Source organism: Chanos chanos, chromosome 1, assembly GCF_902362185.1.
Source record: "Chanos chanos chromosome 1, fChaCha1.1, whole genome shotgun sequence".
Classification (NCBI taxonomy): domain Eukaryota; kingdom Metazoa; phylum Chordata; class Actinopteri; order Gonorynchiformes; family Chanidae; genus Chanos; species Chanos chanos.
The window spans coordinates 59,213,880-59,230,404 of NC_044495.1; the positions used below are offsets into that span (position 1 = coordinate 59,213,880).

General features: G+C 40.1%; 1 protein-coding gene across 1 annotated transcript; it reads left to right on the forward strand.

The window, feature by feature from the left end:
- Positions 1-510: 510 nt before the first annotated feature.
- Positions 511-9,463, forward strand: cnot6l (CCR4-NOT transcription complex, subunit 6-like). Its single transcript, XM_030767583.1, has 12 exons — positions 511-652; positions 2,588-2,709; positions 3,045-3,231; positions 3,506-3,591; positions 3,749-3,838; positions 3,977-4,045; positions 4,376-4,533; positions 4,947-5,101; positions 5,363-5,514; positions 6,569-6,796; positions 7,748-7,950; positions 8,286-9,463. Exons 2-12 carry the CDS (start codon positions 2,598-2,600, stop codon positions 8,493-8,495), a joined length of 1,650 nt encoding a protein of 549 aa, XP_030623443.1. The 5' UTR covers positions 511-652; positions 2,588-2,597; the 3' UTR covers positions 8,496-9,463.
- Positions 9,464-16,525: the final 7,062 nt, after the last annotated feature.

The following is a 16,525-nucleotide window of genomic DNA, read 5'->3' on the forward strand; positions in this document are numbered from 1 at the left end:
CTATCTGTCCATTTGAATATGAAATGGATGGTGATGAATTTGAAATCTCTCTCTCTCTCTCTCTCTCACACACACACACACACACACACACACACACACACTCAGAGAGAGAGAGAGAGAGAGAGAGAGAGAGAGAGAGAGAGAGAGAAAGAGAGATCTGTAAAAAATTAAATTAGATGTGTTAATTGTAGTTTTCCATTTTTCAAATATGTTTATTAAACCCATCCAAATATATTCTTGTCTTCATTACAGTTTTCAAATGACGAGTCTCTCTAGTAAGACCATTGAAGTTTTATAACTTTATTTTGATTCGTGTGAGAAAAAAGTTTCCACATGTACAGTTCCTTATCCTTCTCATCAGAAACAATCATGCCAACATCACACCACGTAAACAGATTAAACTTCTCATGTGTTGATGTTTGGGATGTGGAGGGTGGGGGGGGAGGAGGAGGGGGGGGGGCGCTTGGAGATTTTGTAATTTAATTCTCTCATGATTCGTAACGGTGGGGGACCCTTGACTGGAGCGGAAGCCATGTTTGTTGTCCTTCCTTCTGCCGCTCAGGAACGTTCGGGCAAAGAACGTCAGAGAGTTCTGTCTGCATGTCTTTGACAATATTATCACAACATTTTCTCTACCATCCCCCGAATGCAGGTAAATCAATGCATGTGTATCCGCGCGACAATTTTTGAAACATTTTTGTAGATGTCATGTTAGGCTTTTCCTACAGCACACCACCTCCGAACAGCCAAGGAGAGATTGTGTGTTGCTTAGTGCCTTATTACGTTCGGGAGGCCTCGACAATTCTTTCTGAAATATTTACAGCACTGTCTACCTTCTGTTATTATCTGTTAAATAGCTACAGGCGAGTGTAGTCGTTCAGTGACGATGTTTGCGTGCTACCTTATTTGCACAGTGAAACATATCTTGCTCGTTTGTGTCAGTCAGCAAGCTGTCTAAACTTACTTTACACAGGAAAAGGTGGTTCATTAAAACGTTGCTTTTGACATGTAGAAGTCTTATTTGATACATTTAAAGGAGGTAGAGCGGCGTGTTACTTATGTAACTTTTCTAGACGTCTATATGCATTAGTAACAGTAACCCACCGCCCGTGCAAAATATGGGCTTTAGGCAACTCAGTAACTATGACGGTGCGTTGTGTATTGCCAGCATACTTTCCAGTCACAAGTCAATGTCAGTGAGAAGACCAGAGCGATTGTACCGTTTGAATACTGGAAGTGCATGATAATATGCTGATTTGTCGCCGTAGTTTATGTTTCGCCTTTTAACTTGTTACTTCGTAACTTCTCACGAAGAGCGGGTTATGTAACCTCTCGAGCGTCATCTGTCATTTAACCTACATTTCCTTAACACACGTACGAGAATTATGGCAGCACCTTATGTGCGTCCAATAGGGAGTGTCATAGCCTAAGTTTACTTTTCTAACGTTGCACGTAATCAAGTGTGTTCTGTGGTCAGAGCGACTTTTAATCGCTCTTCGACCTGCGGCTGTCCACAAATGCATGCAACAGCTGCGATGTTATGATTGGTGGGAAGAGTATATTTATTTCGGGCATGGAAGGACAGATGGCCTACGTTCACGACTGTTTTGACTATAAAAAATCGCCGCTTCTCCTTTGAGGCAACACGAGCTGAGTTTCTTTGTTTAGAAATTTAAAAAAAAAAAAAATCCCTCCCGTGCTATTTCCCCGCCCTCAGCAGCTTGGTTTTAGTCTCTTTTTTGTTGTTGCTGTTGTTGTTTATTTATTTGTGATTGTTTACTCTCTGAACCAAGCGCTGGCTCGACTAAAGAGTAACTGTAGAAGCAGTGCAAAGTACCCAAAAGCAAACAAAACATCAGCACTTTGCCTGTATTTGGACAGAAACCATACGACCTCTGTTGACTGACTTTTGAGACTGACAGACATTGTTGCTCCAAACATACCAGTCTGATAAAGAGAAACAGCCCACTTAGCTAGCTGATAATCTGTACTGAACCGATGAATTTAATTTTTTGGAATTCAGACACAGAGCATTTCCTCATCTACCCCGCAGGGGATTCAGCCAACAACGTTGAACTTTAAGTGAAGCATGAAGTGTTAACAAATTAAATGAATAAATAAAATAAAATAAAACCCATTATAAACTGGAAAGCCTTGCAATTTTTGCTTCTGCTGGTCTGTGCTTTGCACCACATGCTCCACTGAACAAAGGTGTCTCAGCCTATTGTGACGCGTCTCTGAGAAAGCCTGTCTGGGTTGACCAGACGGCCTTGGAGAGAAGGGCGTGTGGCTTTTTTTGACAATTGAGGACAAAGCATTTTGACATGAAACCCTAAATTACCCAAAAACTAAGGAGAAGAAGTGCCATCACAATAAATTGGCTTTCCATGTCGAACCTGTTGGCTCTACTGCTCTAATGCATAGCCTAACTGTATAGCTTATTTTAAAGGGAGAATTTGGACTAGCGCTATTTCCGTGAAATTTCTCTGTTCTTCTTAAAGTAACATTTAATGATTGCATTTCTTTAGAGGGCATTTAATAAATTGAGTAAACGAGCCTTGCTGTTCTCTGTCATGTTGTCTCACAGCTTAACAGGCATGCCAAAGGAAAAATATGATCCTCCTGATCCACGCAGATTATACACCATCATGTCTGCCGAGGAGGCGGCCAATGGGAAGAAGTCACACTGGGCTGAGTTAGAGATATCTGGTCGGTTATTCTTCTTTTTAGCAAGCTTTATGTGTCGTAGCCGTTGACTCGAATGGTTACTTTTGCTATGAACTGTTGATTTCACTCACGCTAGGACCAATAAAAACAAGCACATTATAAGAGTGTTTGACAATTTGAGAAGCATGCGTCTGTGTCTTTTTGACCAGTACAACCAGTTTGCTCTCATAATATTTTGAAGTCAGTACTGATTTGTTGTTGTAGTTGTTGTTGTTGTTGTTATTGTGCTTCCTTGGTAACATGGCTGTTACAGGCTGTGTTAAGCAGATGCTGTGTAACAGACAGTTTCTGATCGACTCTGTGTTTTGCCTGCCCAGGTCGGGTCAGGAACCTGAGCAGTTCTCTCTGGAATCTGACCCATCTGACTGCGCTGCACATCAATAACAACAACCTTAGCCGGATCCCGCCCGAAATCGCCAAGCTCCCCAACCTGGTCTACCTGAACCTGTCCTCCAACAAACTCCGCAGCCTGCCAGCAGAACTCGGCAACATGGTGTCTCTCAGGTACGACACACTGTGATGAGATTTGTAGTCTTGTCTGTTATCTTCAGGCCAGTTCAGACGAAACTGTTAAGATTGGGACGTCCATAGGACAGATATGTAGAGGCAGAATTCCTAGAGCTATACAGTCAAAGCTATGTCATTGAATGACATACTGTAGAATGTCTTTCTCTGTAAGCACTGATTTTTAAATATCCCAGCTACAGTCGATCCATCAGTCTTGTGAAGCTTATGTTTTTGATGTGGAATGTTTTTTTTTTTTCTTTTTTGTTCCTAGGGAATTGCTTTTGAACAACAACTGTTTACGAGTTTTGCCTTATGAACTTGGACGGCTGTTCCAGTTACAAACCTTAGGTCTCAAAGGTGAACACTGCATCTGTAGTTTTGAGGCTGAAATTAAAACAGCCTCCGATGTTCTGCCTCAGCATTGCGTGCCATAGATCTAGCATATACACCTATATCCTTTACTTAAGTTCAAATCCACCGTATATAGATCCTAATTTTTGGGGAACCCTTTCAGGTAACCCTTTGTCCCAAGACATTCTCAATCTTTACCAGGAGCCTGACGGTACCAGAAAGCTACTGAACTACATGCTTGACAATCTAGCAGGTGAGATCTTCATTTTCCTTCCCAGAAGGAAGCAGCTAGCATAGCGTATCTCCCCACTGCATTGAAAACAGGAGCCAGTGTTCGTTGTTCAGCAGAGATACTTACCAGTCTGTGTGTTTGTCCCTTACCCAATGCTAGTCCACCCAGAACAACTCCCCCAAAGACCTTGGATCACACTGAAAGAGCGAGACCAGATGATGCCCACAGGTAACTATAATTTCTGTTCTTAACATCAAAAAAATGATTCCCACTTTTACAACGGGCCGTTGTCACAGAGGTTGTAGGTAACAGTTGTAGTAGCATAAGTCGCGTTAGTCATATCTCCAACAGCATAGCAGTCACTGCATTAGCATTAGCATTTGCGGGTAGGTAGACGTCTTAGCAGGTGATTCAGTATGAGTAGCAAGTTGTTGGTACTGTGCTGTAGGAGACCGCAGTACACTGCTACAGTGCTAAGCTGCATGCTTATCTCAGCATGAGTTATGAGGTTGACATCAGTGTCTCTCTCTCTCTCTCTCTCGCGCTCTCTTTCTTTAGCCGTGTTCACGGTCATGTGCTACAATGTGCTGTGTGATAAGTATGCTACCAGGCAACTGTATGGCTACTGTCCCTCCTGGGCCCTGAACTGGGAGTACAGGAAGAAAGGCATCATGGAAGAGATCACTAACTGCGATGCTGACATCATCAGCCTGCAGGTAAGGATGTTGCCATGACGATCGTTCCCTGCGTTCGGGAATGTACGGTCTAATTTGCCTCGGCACCGTGCATAATAGGTACGCCACTAGAACGTATTGTATCTGGTTCGGTTTCAAGCAAACATTTTGGATGTTGGAGATATGGGATTTCAAAGAGTTTTGGACAAACCAATGTTGTTTGGATTGTTAGGCGTTGCTATGGCATCATCGCCTGTTGCTTAGCCAGGTTTAATGCCGGGAGATGGTGAATTAGCCCTGTAACTGGAATTACTCTGTTCATCTGTGTGAGCTGAAGTGACAGTTGTTTGTTTGACGCTGATGTCCTCTGGGAATGAGGCTATGGAGTCACAAACTATAATGTTTCAGTGTTTTTTTTTTAAGTTAGCGCTAATGCCCATCAAACATCATTTCAGGAGGTGGAGACGGAACAGTACTACACCTTCTTTCTGGAAACGCTGAAAGATCGTGGGTATGACGGGTATTTCTGTCCAAAGTCTCGTGCCAAACTGGTCTCAGAACAGGAACGAAAACATGTGGATGGCTGCGCTGTGTTCTTCAAGACTGAGAAGTAAGTGACAATGCACCTTAACCTGTTCCAAACCAGTAGCAGAGCTGGCGTCAGGTCAGAGCCTTTCTAATGAGCCAGCCAGTGGCTTTGTCCTTGGGCTTAGATAGCTTTAGCAAGATGTCACAATTGCATAGAGTAGCATTTATTAACTAGGTGAAGCTTGAACACGTACCAAGCTAATGTAACTGTTTTCAGGGCTGTTGTGCTAAGCAGGTAGAACACTGTACCTTACTCCCCGTTCCGCTGTTGCATTGCGTACAGATTTTCCTTGGTGCAGAAACACACAGTGGAGTTCAATCAAGTTGCCATGGCAAACTCTGAGGGTTCCGAGGTCATGTTGAACCGAGTGATGACGAAAGACAACATCGGCGTGGCGGTTTTGTTGGAGGTGAAGAAAGATCTGTTTTCCAGTGGTAAGAGCCTTGAATGTACGGCTTATGTCATCAGTCGGGATGGTGGTATATGCCAAAAGCTGAAATCCTGTTGTTATGTTATTGTAGTAATAAGTTTTGCCTGTAGATGGCAGCAGATTGCAACGCGTGAATGCAAGGAGCCACCCGCTAGACCCGACAAATGCAGAATCGACATTTGCTGGCTGTGCAATGATCTGTTGGCACTTCAAATTGATCTTTACTACACTGAAATTACTTAGAACAAATTAAAATTAAAAACAAGGGTAAGGCGTTTGCAAAATCCCTTTTTCCCTCTTATATTGTCATTTTTCTTCGACAACATTTAACTGAAAGTATGACAGCACTTTCTTGTACTGTTTTGAGGCTCAAATCCTCAGATATTTAGTACAAGCATGTTTCCATAAAACTTTCTGCTCTTTTATGCAAGCCAACAAACCATCAAAGGGGAAGTTTTTGCTGATTAATTTTATTCAATCTTTTTTGTGTGTGTGTTCAATTTTGGACAAGACCAATCACAACAAAGAATCTACTTAGTCAGCACAAAAGTCACTTAGTCAGCTTTTGTTATGAGTTGGAAGAACTCTGATCTATCTTAAAAAAATATCCTGTTTCACAACATATTCTGTGAATTTCACATATGCGTTTCACAGAACGTTTCATGATAAATGGTTGACTCCCAATTAATTTCCCTTTACTCCCAACTTAGAAAAGGGAGGACCACAGAACTCTTGGGTCAGATTAAGATGATGTGTTCACCGTGAGGTCATATTTTCATTCAGTGACCTGAATGTCCTCTACATCTTACTGCATGGATTCTGTGTTTGTTTATTTGTTTCTTTCATTCATTCTTTTTTTCTTTTCTTTCAAAAGCAAAATTTAGAAAATCGAAATTCTGAAATGTACAGCTTGAAGTTGTATGTCAGGACAACTTGAATAACTGTAAAAGTGTTAATTTACTATCAATCTAGTATTAATCTATTAAATTGTTAATCTAATTTGATGACAGGAAAATACCTCGGATACTTTGTCTTGACTCGATGCCTTTGCCCTACAGGTGTGAAGCCTCCTGCAGAGAAACAGCTCCTCCTAGTGGCCAATGCCCACATGCATTGGGATCCAGAGTACTGTGATGTGAAGCTAATCCAAACCATGATGTTTCTGTCAGAGCTGAAGAGCATCGCCGAGAGAGCCTCCGAGTCAACGGGCTCTGCGTCCCCGACTTCTGACCCCTGCTCCATACCCATCGTCCTGTGTGCCGACCTCAACTCCCTTCCTGACTCTGGTAGGTACCTCAAGAGTTGATATTCGGCCTGAGGTTATGACCTGTCCCATCTGACCCCTTCACCTTTGCCCTGTCCTGCTGCCTGTCTCTTGAGCTCTGGCTAAAAAGAGAGGAAAGGATGTGTAATAATATTTTTTTATGCTGTTAGCAAATGATATGATTAAAGTAAAGGAAGATTAGGAAAGAAATATGCAGTCAAAGAGGAGTAGACATGACCTATTCGGTTTAATATGACACACTTCACATGTAGAATCCAAAGGTTTAAAATGACACATTTCACATCTAGAATCTAAAGGTTTAATATGACACATTTCTCATCCAGATTCTAAAAGTTTAATATGACACATTTCACATCTAGAATCCAAAGGTTTAATATGACACATTTCACATCTAGATTCTACAGGTTTAATATGACACATTTCACAACTAGATTCTACAGACTTAATATGACACATTTCACATCTGGAATCTAAAGGTTTAATATGACACATTTCACATCTAGATTCTATAGCCTTAATATGACACATTTCACATCTAGAATCTAAAGGTTTAATATGACACATTTCACATCTAGAATCTAAAGGTTTAATATGACACATTTCACATCTAGATTCTACAGGTTTAATATGACGCATTTCACATCTAGATTCTACAGGTTTAATATGACATATTTCATATCTAGAATCTAAAGGTTTAATATGACACATTTCACATCTAGATTAGTGCAGAGACCTTTTTTTCATCTGTGAAGTTTGTTTTGTCAGTGTAATGATGATTTGATGGTGTGTTGATAACTATGTGTGTGTGAAAGTATAGTGTTAACTGATAACTGTGTGTGTGTCCAGGTATGGTGATACATGTTAACTATGTGTTTGCAGGTATGGTGATGTGTCCAGGTGTGTGTGTGTGTCCAGGTGTGCTGATACATGTTAACCGTGTGTGTGTGTGCAGGTGTGGTGGAATACCTGAGTAATGGCGGCGTGGCGGAGAATCACAAAGACTTCAAAGAGCTACGATACAGCGAGTGTCTCACCAACTTTAGCTGCAACGGCAAAAACGGCAAGGGAGACGGCAGCATCACACACAGCTTCCAGCTGAAGAGCGCTTACGAGAACAGCTTAATGCCTTACACCAACTACACTTACGACTTCAAGGTCAGGACCTACTCCGTCTCTCTGACTCACCAAGGCTTTTTAGCTTTAACTGAGCTGAACAGGTTTAAATATGTATTTTGTTGCGAGAACTAAGTTGTTCTCACCTTAAGAAATTGTTTTCACCTTAAGGAAAGCAGTCAGGGTGAAGCTTTGAGGCCTCTTACTTCACTCATCTTTTTCCATTAAAAAAAAAAAAGAGCTATGAAGTAGGTTTTCAGATACCGTAAGCAGAACTTTTTTTGACTTCTATTTCTAAAAGTACTTTAACAGTCCCTCCTTCTCTCTCTCTTTCTCTCTCTCTCTCCCTCTCTCTCCCTCTCTCTCTCTCTCCTCAGGGCGTGATCGACTACATTTTCTTCTCCAAGACTCATATGAGTGTTCTCGGGCTGCTGGGCCCACTGGAAACACAGTGGCTGATGGACAACAATATCATTGGCTGCCCCCACCCACACATCCCCTCTGACCACTTCTCCCTGTTGGCCCAGCTGGAGTACCACCCCCCTCTGCCCCACCTCAACGGGCTGCACCTGCCCGTCCACAGGTAGTGCAGCCCCCTAACAGAACCCCACCCCTTCCCTCTGTTAAAGGACCAGAACATGTCTCAAAGTCGAACAAATACACGCACAGGCACACACACACACACATACACACACACACACACACACACACACCTAGGAGTGAAGCATTCACCTGATGCTCCTTTTTTAACCTTTGCACAAGACTGTATTACTTTTCCACTTGAAAAGCTTAATACCAAATTAGGGTTGGGATTCTTGGCACTATTGATGGGGGCGCCAGCATCGGAGAGATTTCATATCATCCAAATCCAAGTGTCAATATTCTGTCCTGAGACCTGCACAGCTGGCCGAATGTCATTTCTAAAACAGATAAATATACATAAATAAAAAGATAAACACGTGTATATATATATATATATACAGAGAAAGTTTGATCATGTGATAGTTGTACAGGTGGAAACAGACTTGATATGTCATTATAGTGGAAGCAGGTTGGCCAACTTCAAAAATACCGAAGAAAAACTTTGTCTTTTAATATTAGAAATACGTTTTTCGTACATCCTCCCTGTGTGCATCGTGGTTTTCTTTTTTTTTTGGAAAATGACTTTACTCATACAGGAAATCAGACACAAGATTAACCAATTTCTAACATTTATAAATTACATTCAGACTTTGTTATGTTTCCTTATTGTATATTGAGCAATTACTATGTCTGGTGCTTTACAAACACAAGTTCCAGCTGTCATTTGATTTTGGTTCTGTTTTTGGGAGGGGTTGTGGGTGGGGTTTAACACAGGGACGTTTTAATATTGAGAAACAGTGTTAATTATAGCAATGTGACTGCATCATTTCAAATCTAAATCTCTTTGTAACGAAAAGAAAACAAACAAACAGTCTTTTCCGTGTAATGTTGGATATTATGGAAAACTTGGTATTGGTCCAATTCCTCTGTGGAAGCCCATTAAAGAGGATCCCAGCCCTGCAAATGAAACCAAGCAGCGTCTGTTGCTTTTTCTGTTGTGCATTAACAATGTCGGCTTGTCCAAAGTCCCTGGCTGTTGTGTTGCCTCCTCCAAGTGCTCTTCAGCACACCGCTGTTCTAACGACACTGACAAAGCCGCAAAGCCAAAAACGAAAAGTGTGGTCGCCTTAAAATTACAAGGCAATTTATCTCACAGCCCTTTTTATTTATTTATTTATTTTTTTTAATCAAACCCAGCTCAAATGTTGGGCTCCAATATTAAATTTACTAGGACCTAAATGTTGGATCAATACGACTCAGAAAAAAAAGTTGTGATATAAGTTGACTTGTAATTTTATTTTATTTATTTATTTATTTATTTTGTAAATTAACCTGGTTAATGCCTAATCTAGTTTTTACTCACTGTTTAGGTGGCATTGTTCTGCTCAGTGTTTTCCAGTGACGTGTTGCGGTGAAGTGGTCAAATTACTCACAAAACGTGGGGTTGTCCAGATTGTTTTTATTTTTTAAATTTTTTTAGCAGTATTGACTGACATCAATGAAACATCCTGTCTGTCTTGTCTCGATTTGCTCAGAAATACATTGTTGGGCTATGACAATAGGGACAAGAAAAGAAAAAGAGGAAAAGAGAAAAAAACGGAAGTATGGTTTTGTGTCCCATAGCGTCTCAGCCATGGTTATTTTTTTTTTTTGTCTGTCGTGAGGGCTGGACATGAGAGCGTGCAGATACGGGCCTTGTGTCTGCAGCGTGTTCTGAGACGCCTGCCTGGCGTTATTACTCCCACTGAACTCAAAGTACCGTCCAGGTGCAGTCAAATCTGTACCAACATCACCAGCATCAGTAGTTTGATATCTTTTTAACAGATCTAATGCGTTCAGAAAAAGATACTAGGTTGCTGAAGAAAGTAACACAGAGGATTTGTTGCCAGCTTCCTGGTGGTTTAAATGGAGAGACACTAAAATTTTTCACATATGCACTACGGACTATAACCGCAGAATCGGGTTCACATTATGTCCAAAGTTGCCCTTTCACACATGCAGCACACGAAGAGAAAACAGAGTTTTCCAAAAATAATAAATAAAATAAAGTAAGTAAGTTCTCAGTGAAGTAAAGTTAACGCTGTTAGGATATTTAAAGATTATGCCTGATGCCACAAGCCTTGCCATAGCATTGCCATGTTACCGGTATAAAAATGTAAGTCAGACAACAAGCCGACATTTTAACATCCCCACTGGTCCCCTGGCTTTAATGTTTGATGTCTGTAGCACATTGAACAGAAAGCTGCACTAGCTGAGCATAAATAACTATCTTTTAAAAATATATAAATAAATAAATAAATAAACAAACTAAAAAAGGGAAGAAAGTAAAAGAAAAAAATGACTTATTAAATTTTAGAATGACCAATTTAGATACGCGGTGTGTGTGTGTGTGTGTTAGTGTTAGTATGAGTGTGTGTGTGTGTGTGTGTGTGTACATGTGTGTGAATTTAATTGCCATTACTGGTGTGCTTTTGAGAAGTTATGTAAATCTAAAACTTGACTGGCTCTGAATGTAAGCAGACCTTTATGACTTCCATCAGTAATACAGTCCTATAACCCTCTGTTTCATTCCAGAAACTAATTATAGTCACTGACTGTGCTGAAATGGGTGGAGTAGGGGGCATCTGTCATAAAGCATTAAAAACAAAAGAAACACTTGGAGATACCACAGGGTCCCAAGATCACTGGGCGTGCAAATAAGAAAAGGGGATCAGAAAAAGGAAGGGAAAGAAAGAACAGGAAAAAATAACAAACTAAAGTGATTAATAGTCCGTGAAAATTCGGTTGTAGTATTTAGTAATAGTTGTTTTTTGTTTTTTTTATTTAGGTCAAGATTGAAGCAATTTTTTCCAGAGAAATTCTCATTCACTGCTTTTACGAAAACACGATAGTACTAAGCAATTTGAGTCGATGACTCACTGAACTCGTGATCTGTCTTGATGGCCTTGTGCTATTCTTTCCCCATAGATTATAACTCTGAAAGAACCCCCCCCCCCCCCACCTTGACAGAAAAGTACATCTGGTGAAATGAAGCTGTTGTCTGTCTATTGTAGGCACCTTCATATTCAAAACATATCTCAAAACATATCTTGATGTTTGGTAGAACTGTACATACTTTTTACTGTCTCTTCAACTGCAGCAGTGCAAGTGAAAACAGGACGACGAAAGACTGACCTGGTGCCAACGTCCATCCATTCATCTATCCATCCATCCATCCATCCATCCATCCTTCCATCCATCCGTCTTTCCAGCTATCCGGCCATTCAGCCCTTCGTCCAAGTGTCTGTCCATTCATCCCTCCTTCGTGGCAGATCTTATGGGGAAGTTATGTAGGGGCGATCACTGTCGACTGAAGTGTTTGGAACATTGTACAAGCGAAACATCTTGGATTCTCAGTTCAGCTGAATTCAATTCAGTGTCAGTTCAGTTTAATTCACTTTTAACCGTAGATCGTAAAGCGGGTTTATGTGGTCACTTGCCTGAGAGAGACATCGCAAAAACCATAACATTTCACTCGTTTTTTGATAGTTTGGTAATCTACTGATTGATAATCTAGTGTTTATCCACCCTGTTCGTCGAAATGAGCAGTTTTATCGTTGTCTGTGTTTATTTCTATGTTTTATTTTGTACTGATATTCTGTCAAAGAAGTTATTGATGTCAGAGATATCTTTATACATGTTGCCATGAGAGGCAAGTTGATGCAAATTGTACAGTACTCTATTTCCTGTTGGTGCAAACTTTACGCTGTTCATTTCTTGTTGGTGCAAACTACACATTGCTCTGTTTCCCAGCATCTGTGTATGTAAATACAGTGCAATGATCATAATCACCCACTGTTCCCTAGCTAGAACTTTCTGTGGCTAAATGTGTTATTTTAAAAAAAACCCAAATAATGAAAGATTATTACAGTTACAGGTATAGTTTAGAATTGCGCAGAAATAATTGGTAAATTAGTTATCATGAGAGATTGTTTGTGACCTTTTTGCAAATATTAATTACAATACCTCATACACGGAGGTAACACAAAATGTTAAAAATGTACACTTTTTAAGCATGACACACAAATGGAAGTTGAATGAAGTGCTAATACGTTTTATGAAATTTCAAGAACTTTCTGCAGTGTGTTCAGATCAGCTGAACGGGTGTTCAGAGAGCTGCAGGTTTCCCAACCCCACTTTTGTTCCCTACTTAAATTTGGAGTGGTGTATGTGTGTTTTTAAAATAGAGAATGATTTGAAGCCGCAAAAGTGTTTTGAGTTGGAATTTGTTCTTTGGTGTGTCTGCGTCACTTTTTCGGGCTTTAAACGCCTTTAAACCAAGGTTGTTTTTTTTTGTACATCAGTGTTTCCTGATCGTGTCGCTAAGGGCCTAAGTAACAGTTCCCGCCACGGTGAATTCAGGGCCTGGAAATGAGAGGATGAGTGGAATCAGGTGTGTGTTAGAGAAGATGTAAAGCGCACAGGACTGCACAGGCCTTCAGAGTCACGACCAGGGAATACTGGTCCAGAGGAAGAAGCACTTTGAATCGAACCGTTGAATGTAATGATGGAGATCATTTTCGTGAAGTGCATGAAAGAGAGACCAGTTCTCTTTTTCTCCCTCGCATGTAAAATGAAGTATCCAGAAAAGTCGAGAAATAACCGTGGAGTTTCAGTGCTAGTGTCAGGTCGCTGAAAAAATATTTAGGATGAGTGCTGAGTGTTTTTTTTTTTTTGTGGGGGTGGGGTGGGGTGGGGGGGGGCATATGTGATGGTTAGTCGCACCAGAATAGTCCACCCCCTCCATGCGGTGGTGGTCAGAGTTTTGTAGAAGCATAGTCACATTTTTGTCCCTCTCAAAAAACACCGTGCATTTAGAACAGGGATTTGGTTGCTGTGGCTACGAACTATGGAGATAGTTTACCTGATCCTCAGTGGCACTGACATTATAACAATGGAGAGTATTCATGTCTCTCTGCCAGAAGCAATAAAACTCCTTTTTAAAGAAAAAACCAAAACAAAAGAAATGCAGATCAATTTTTTTAGTTTTATTTTCCTCGCATGCAAATTTTTTGTTTATGTAAATCATAAACTTTCATTTGTCATCGGGATTTTTGTTGCTGTTGCAGCATCACTGTTTAGACTGGAAAAACACCAAGAAATTAGTCAGAATTTCTAAACATGATGTAATGAATGCATGCTCAGATCAAACACAGACGTCAGGTTGCAACTGTATAACACAAACGTGTGGTTAAGCCAAAACAACCGCGTGTTGTAATGGGGTCATACTTAAAGGTTTTAAGGTTTTAATACCTCCAGACAGATTTAATTTTTTTTTTAAGTACTTAATTAATTATTAAAATACACCTCTGAAATGTATCTCCAAAAGTTGCTGGAACATTTTTTTTGGACGAGTCATCAGTTTTATCTGGCTTAAGCTGAGCAGCAGGCAGTGTGATAAGCAGGATGTGGGCTTCAGATACCATCCCACTGTTGTGGGTAATAAGCGCTGATCTGGAAGTCGTTTCACGCTTATCTGATGCATGCAAAATATTTACAATAAGTGTGTAAACTCAGGAAGTGAAGATAAAAATCAATCAAATCAAAGTAAAGGGGGAAAAAAAAGGCTTTAAAAAGATGAGCTCAATGAGAAATGAGCAGCCTGAAGTACATCATTCAGTTTATAAGTAGTTCATTTAACTGAAGCTACAGGCGTAACGCTGATAAAAACCTAGCTGTTAACTGTATTAATGTGCATGAATGTGTGTATTTTTCACTTTGGAAGTTACTCTAGTTAAATAAGGAGAGGTGAGACAGGAATCTGAAACGGAAAACGGCATGAGGTGTAACTGCTATATGTTAAAATGGTCTTTTTTAAAGACGTCTGTTTTATTTGTATCAAGCATTAAAACAGGAGGAGTAATCAATCACTTTGAATAGTTTGCGCTTTGGAGATAAAACAGTCTATATTCAGTCACGACGTGATCTTATTGTCCCAGGGTAGACGACTCTCTGACGACTCTCTATGTCCACGCTGGGTGCAGGCTTTTGTACCAACCCTCTTCAAAAAACACCCCGTTCAGCAACTGTGTCGATAGTACTGGACTGGAATTTGGAGCGAATTCCAGAAAGCTATCGTGTGTTTTCACACACACAAAATATGTATGTGTGTGTGTGTGGCGGATTTAGATGCTTCTTGTTGCACGTGAGCCAAATATCTCCATGACGATTTATATATGTGACCGGAAAGCTTAGTGGGCTTACGGGGGACATTTCACTAGTCCTGACTTGGAAAGCCCAAAAGACTGTGACGCTGTAACCAAAACTGCCGAGATATATTATATATAGTTGTGTTAGGGAGTTATATTAGGGTTAGATTTGTGGTAAGAGTTATTAATCTTTAGTTACAGTAAAAGCCAATGGGAAGTCCCCACAAGGATCTAAAAGAAATGAGGTATTTGTGTGTATGTGTGTGTGTAAGAGAGCGAGGGATCGTGAGAAAGAATGAGAAACAGGTTATTTCTAACAAATTTGATCCCAATCAACCATCTTCATATCTACAATTTAACCATCATGTTATATATATAATATATATTATATATATATATATATTACATTCTTCCAGTATGAAAAACAGGATTCTCACAACAGATGTATGATTTTTCATAAGTAAAATCCTCTGCTCTAGCAGTGGCTGATTGCATCTCAAAGAGTTGCAGGAACAGTTTAGATGACATCTTTTAGGTAAGTAATTAGGTTAGGTGCTAAACTAGATTGAGGTCTGTGGTACGTGGCTGAAAGTGGAAGAAGGAAACTAGTTCAACATCTTGACTCTGATCTGGAATAGAAAGTCAGGAAGGAAAGAGAAAACTTTTGTGCCTTTCGTCGTTGCGTCCCTGAAATAATGAAAGCATGATATGCTATTTTCATTTTTTTCGTAAATTCAGTTGGTGTGTTGAACGAGTGTGCTCAAATCCAGCCTAAACTGTCCCCTACTGCTCTGAGCTTTGACTGCAGACTCTGAATGAACTCCTGAGGTCAATGGCTGAGGGGCCACAGGAAGAGACATAATTGTCCTCTGTCTGTCTGTCTGTCTGTCTGTCTGTCTGCCCCCCCCATCTCTCTCTCTCTCTCTGACATGCTTTAAAGCCTCTTATTACTTTAACAGTTTTAGACTCCTATGCAGAGTGCACACACACACACACACATGCACACACACACACACAGTTTTCTTGTGATTTCTTCAGCCATTTCTGCACTGGTTGGAATGAAAAACTTATCTGGACTGTTATTCAATGAAATTTCTTCAGAAACCGAATTCCTGGACAACTTTGGTATCTAGCTAACATAAACTTTGTAATAATCACGATGCTGGAATGATGTCTCATGTCACGCCTTTTAAACAATGTCATATTTTCTCAGAGAAGGCCCCAGAAATATATGCAGTCCTCAGATGTATTATTGAAATCATCTTTTATTTATTCAAATTTCACTTATTTCTTTAATCATTCAGATGACAGCAGGCCTTGAGTATGTTTCTCACAGGGGCACAGTCGATATCACGTTAGGTGCACTGGTCTGTGGCATTTGGCTACCAGCGCCAAAGGCGTCCTACGTTTTTTGTTTCTCAGATCAACTCAGATGTTTAAGGTGTAGCGTTTCAAACGGCCAGGTGCAGGATTAATCTTCATTTTTATTTTTTATTTTTTATTTTTTTGTAAATGTTTACTACTGCTCGCATATTAATGTGACAATATCCGTTACAATTTACCCCAATTTTTGAATTATTACCTATGCATTACAGAATTATTATTATTATTATCTATGCATAGCGGAAATCTGAAAACAGCGTTTCTACCTCAACAACAATAACAACAAAGATCTTCTTTGGAGGAAAACAAAAGAGAAAAATAACAAACAATAACATATCGATACAAGTGGATACATCGCTCACACGTTTAAGAAAGCTGTAATGGGTGCACAAAGAAGAAGAAGAAGAAGAAGAAAAAACCAAGTTATACGCTATACATAACATATCTAAATGCAACTCGTGCAC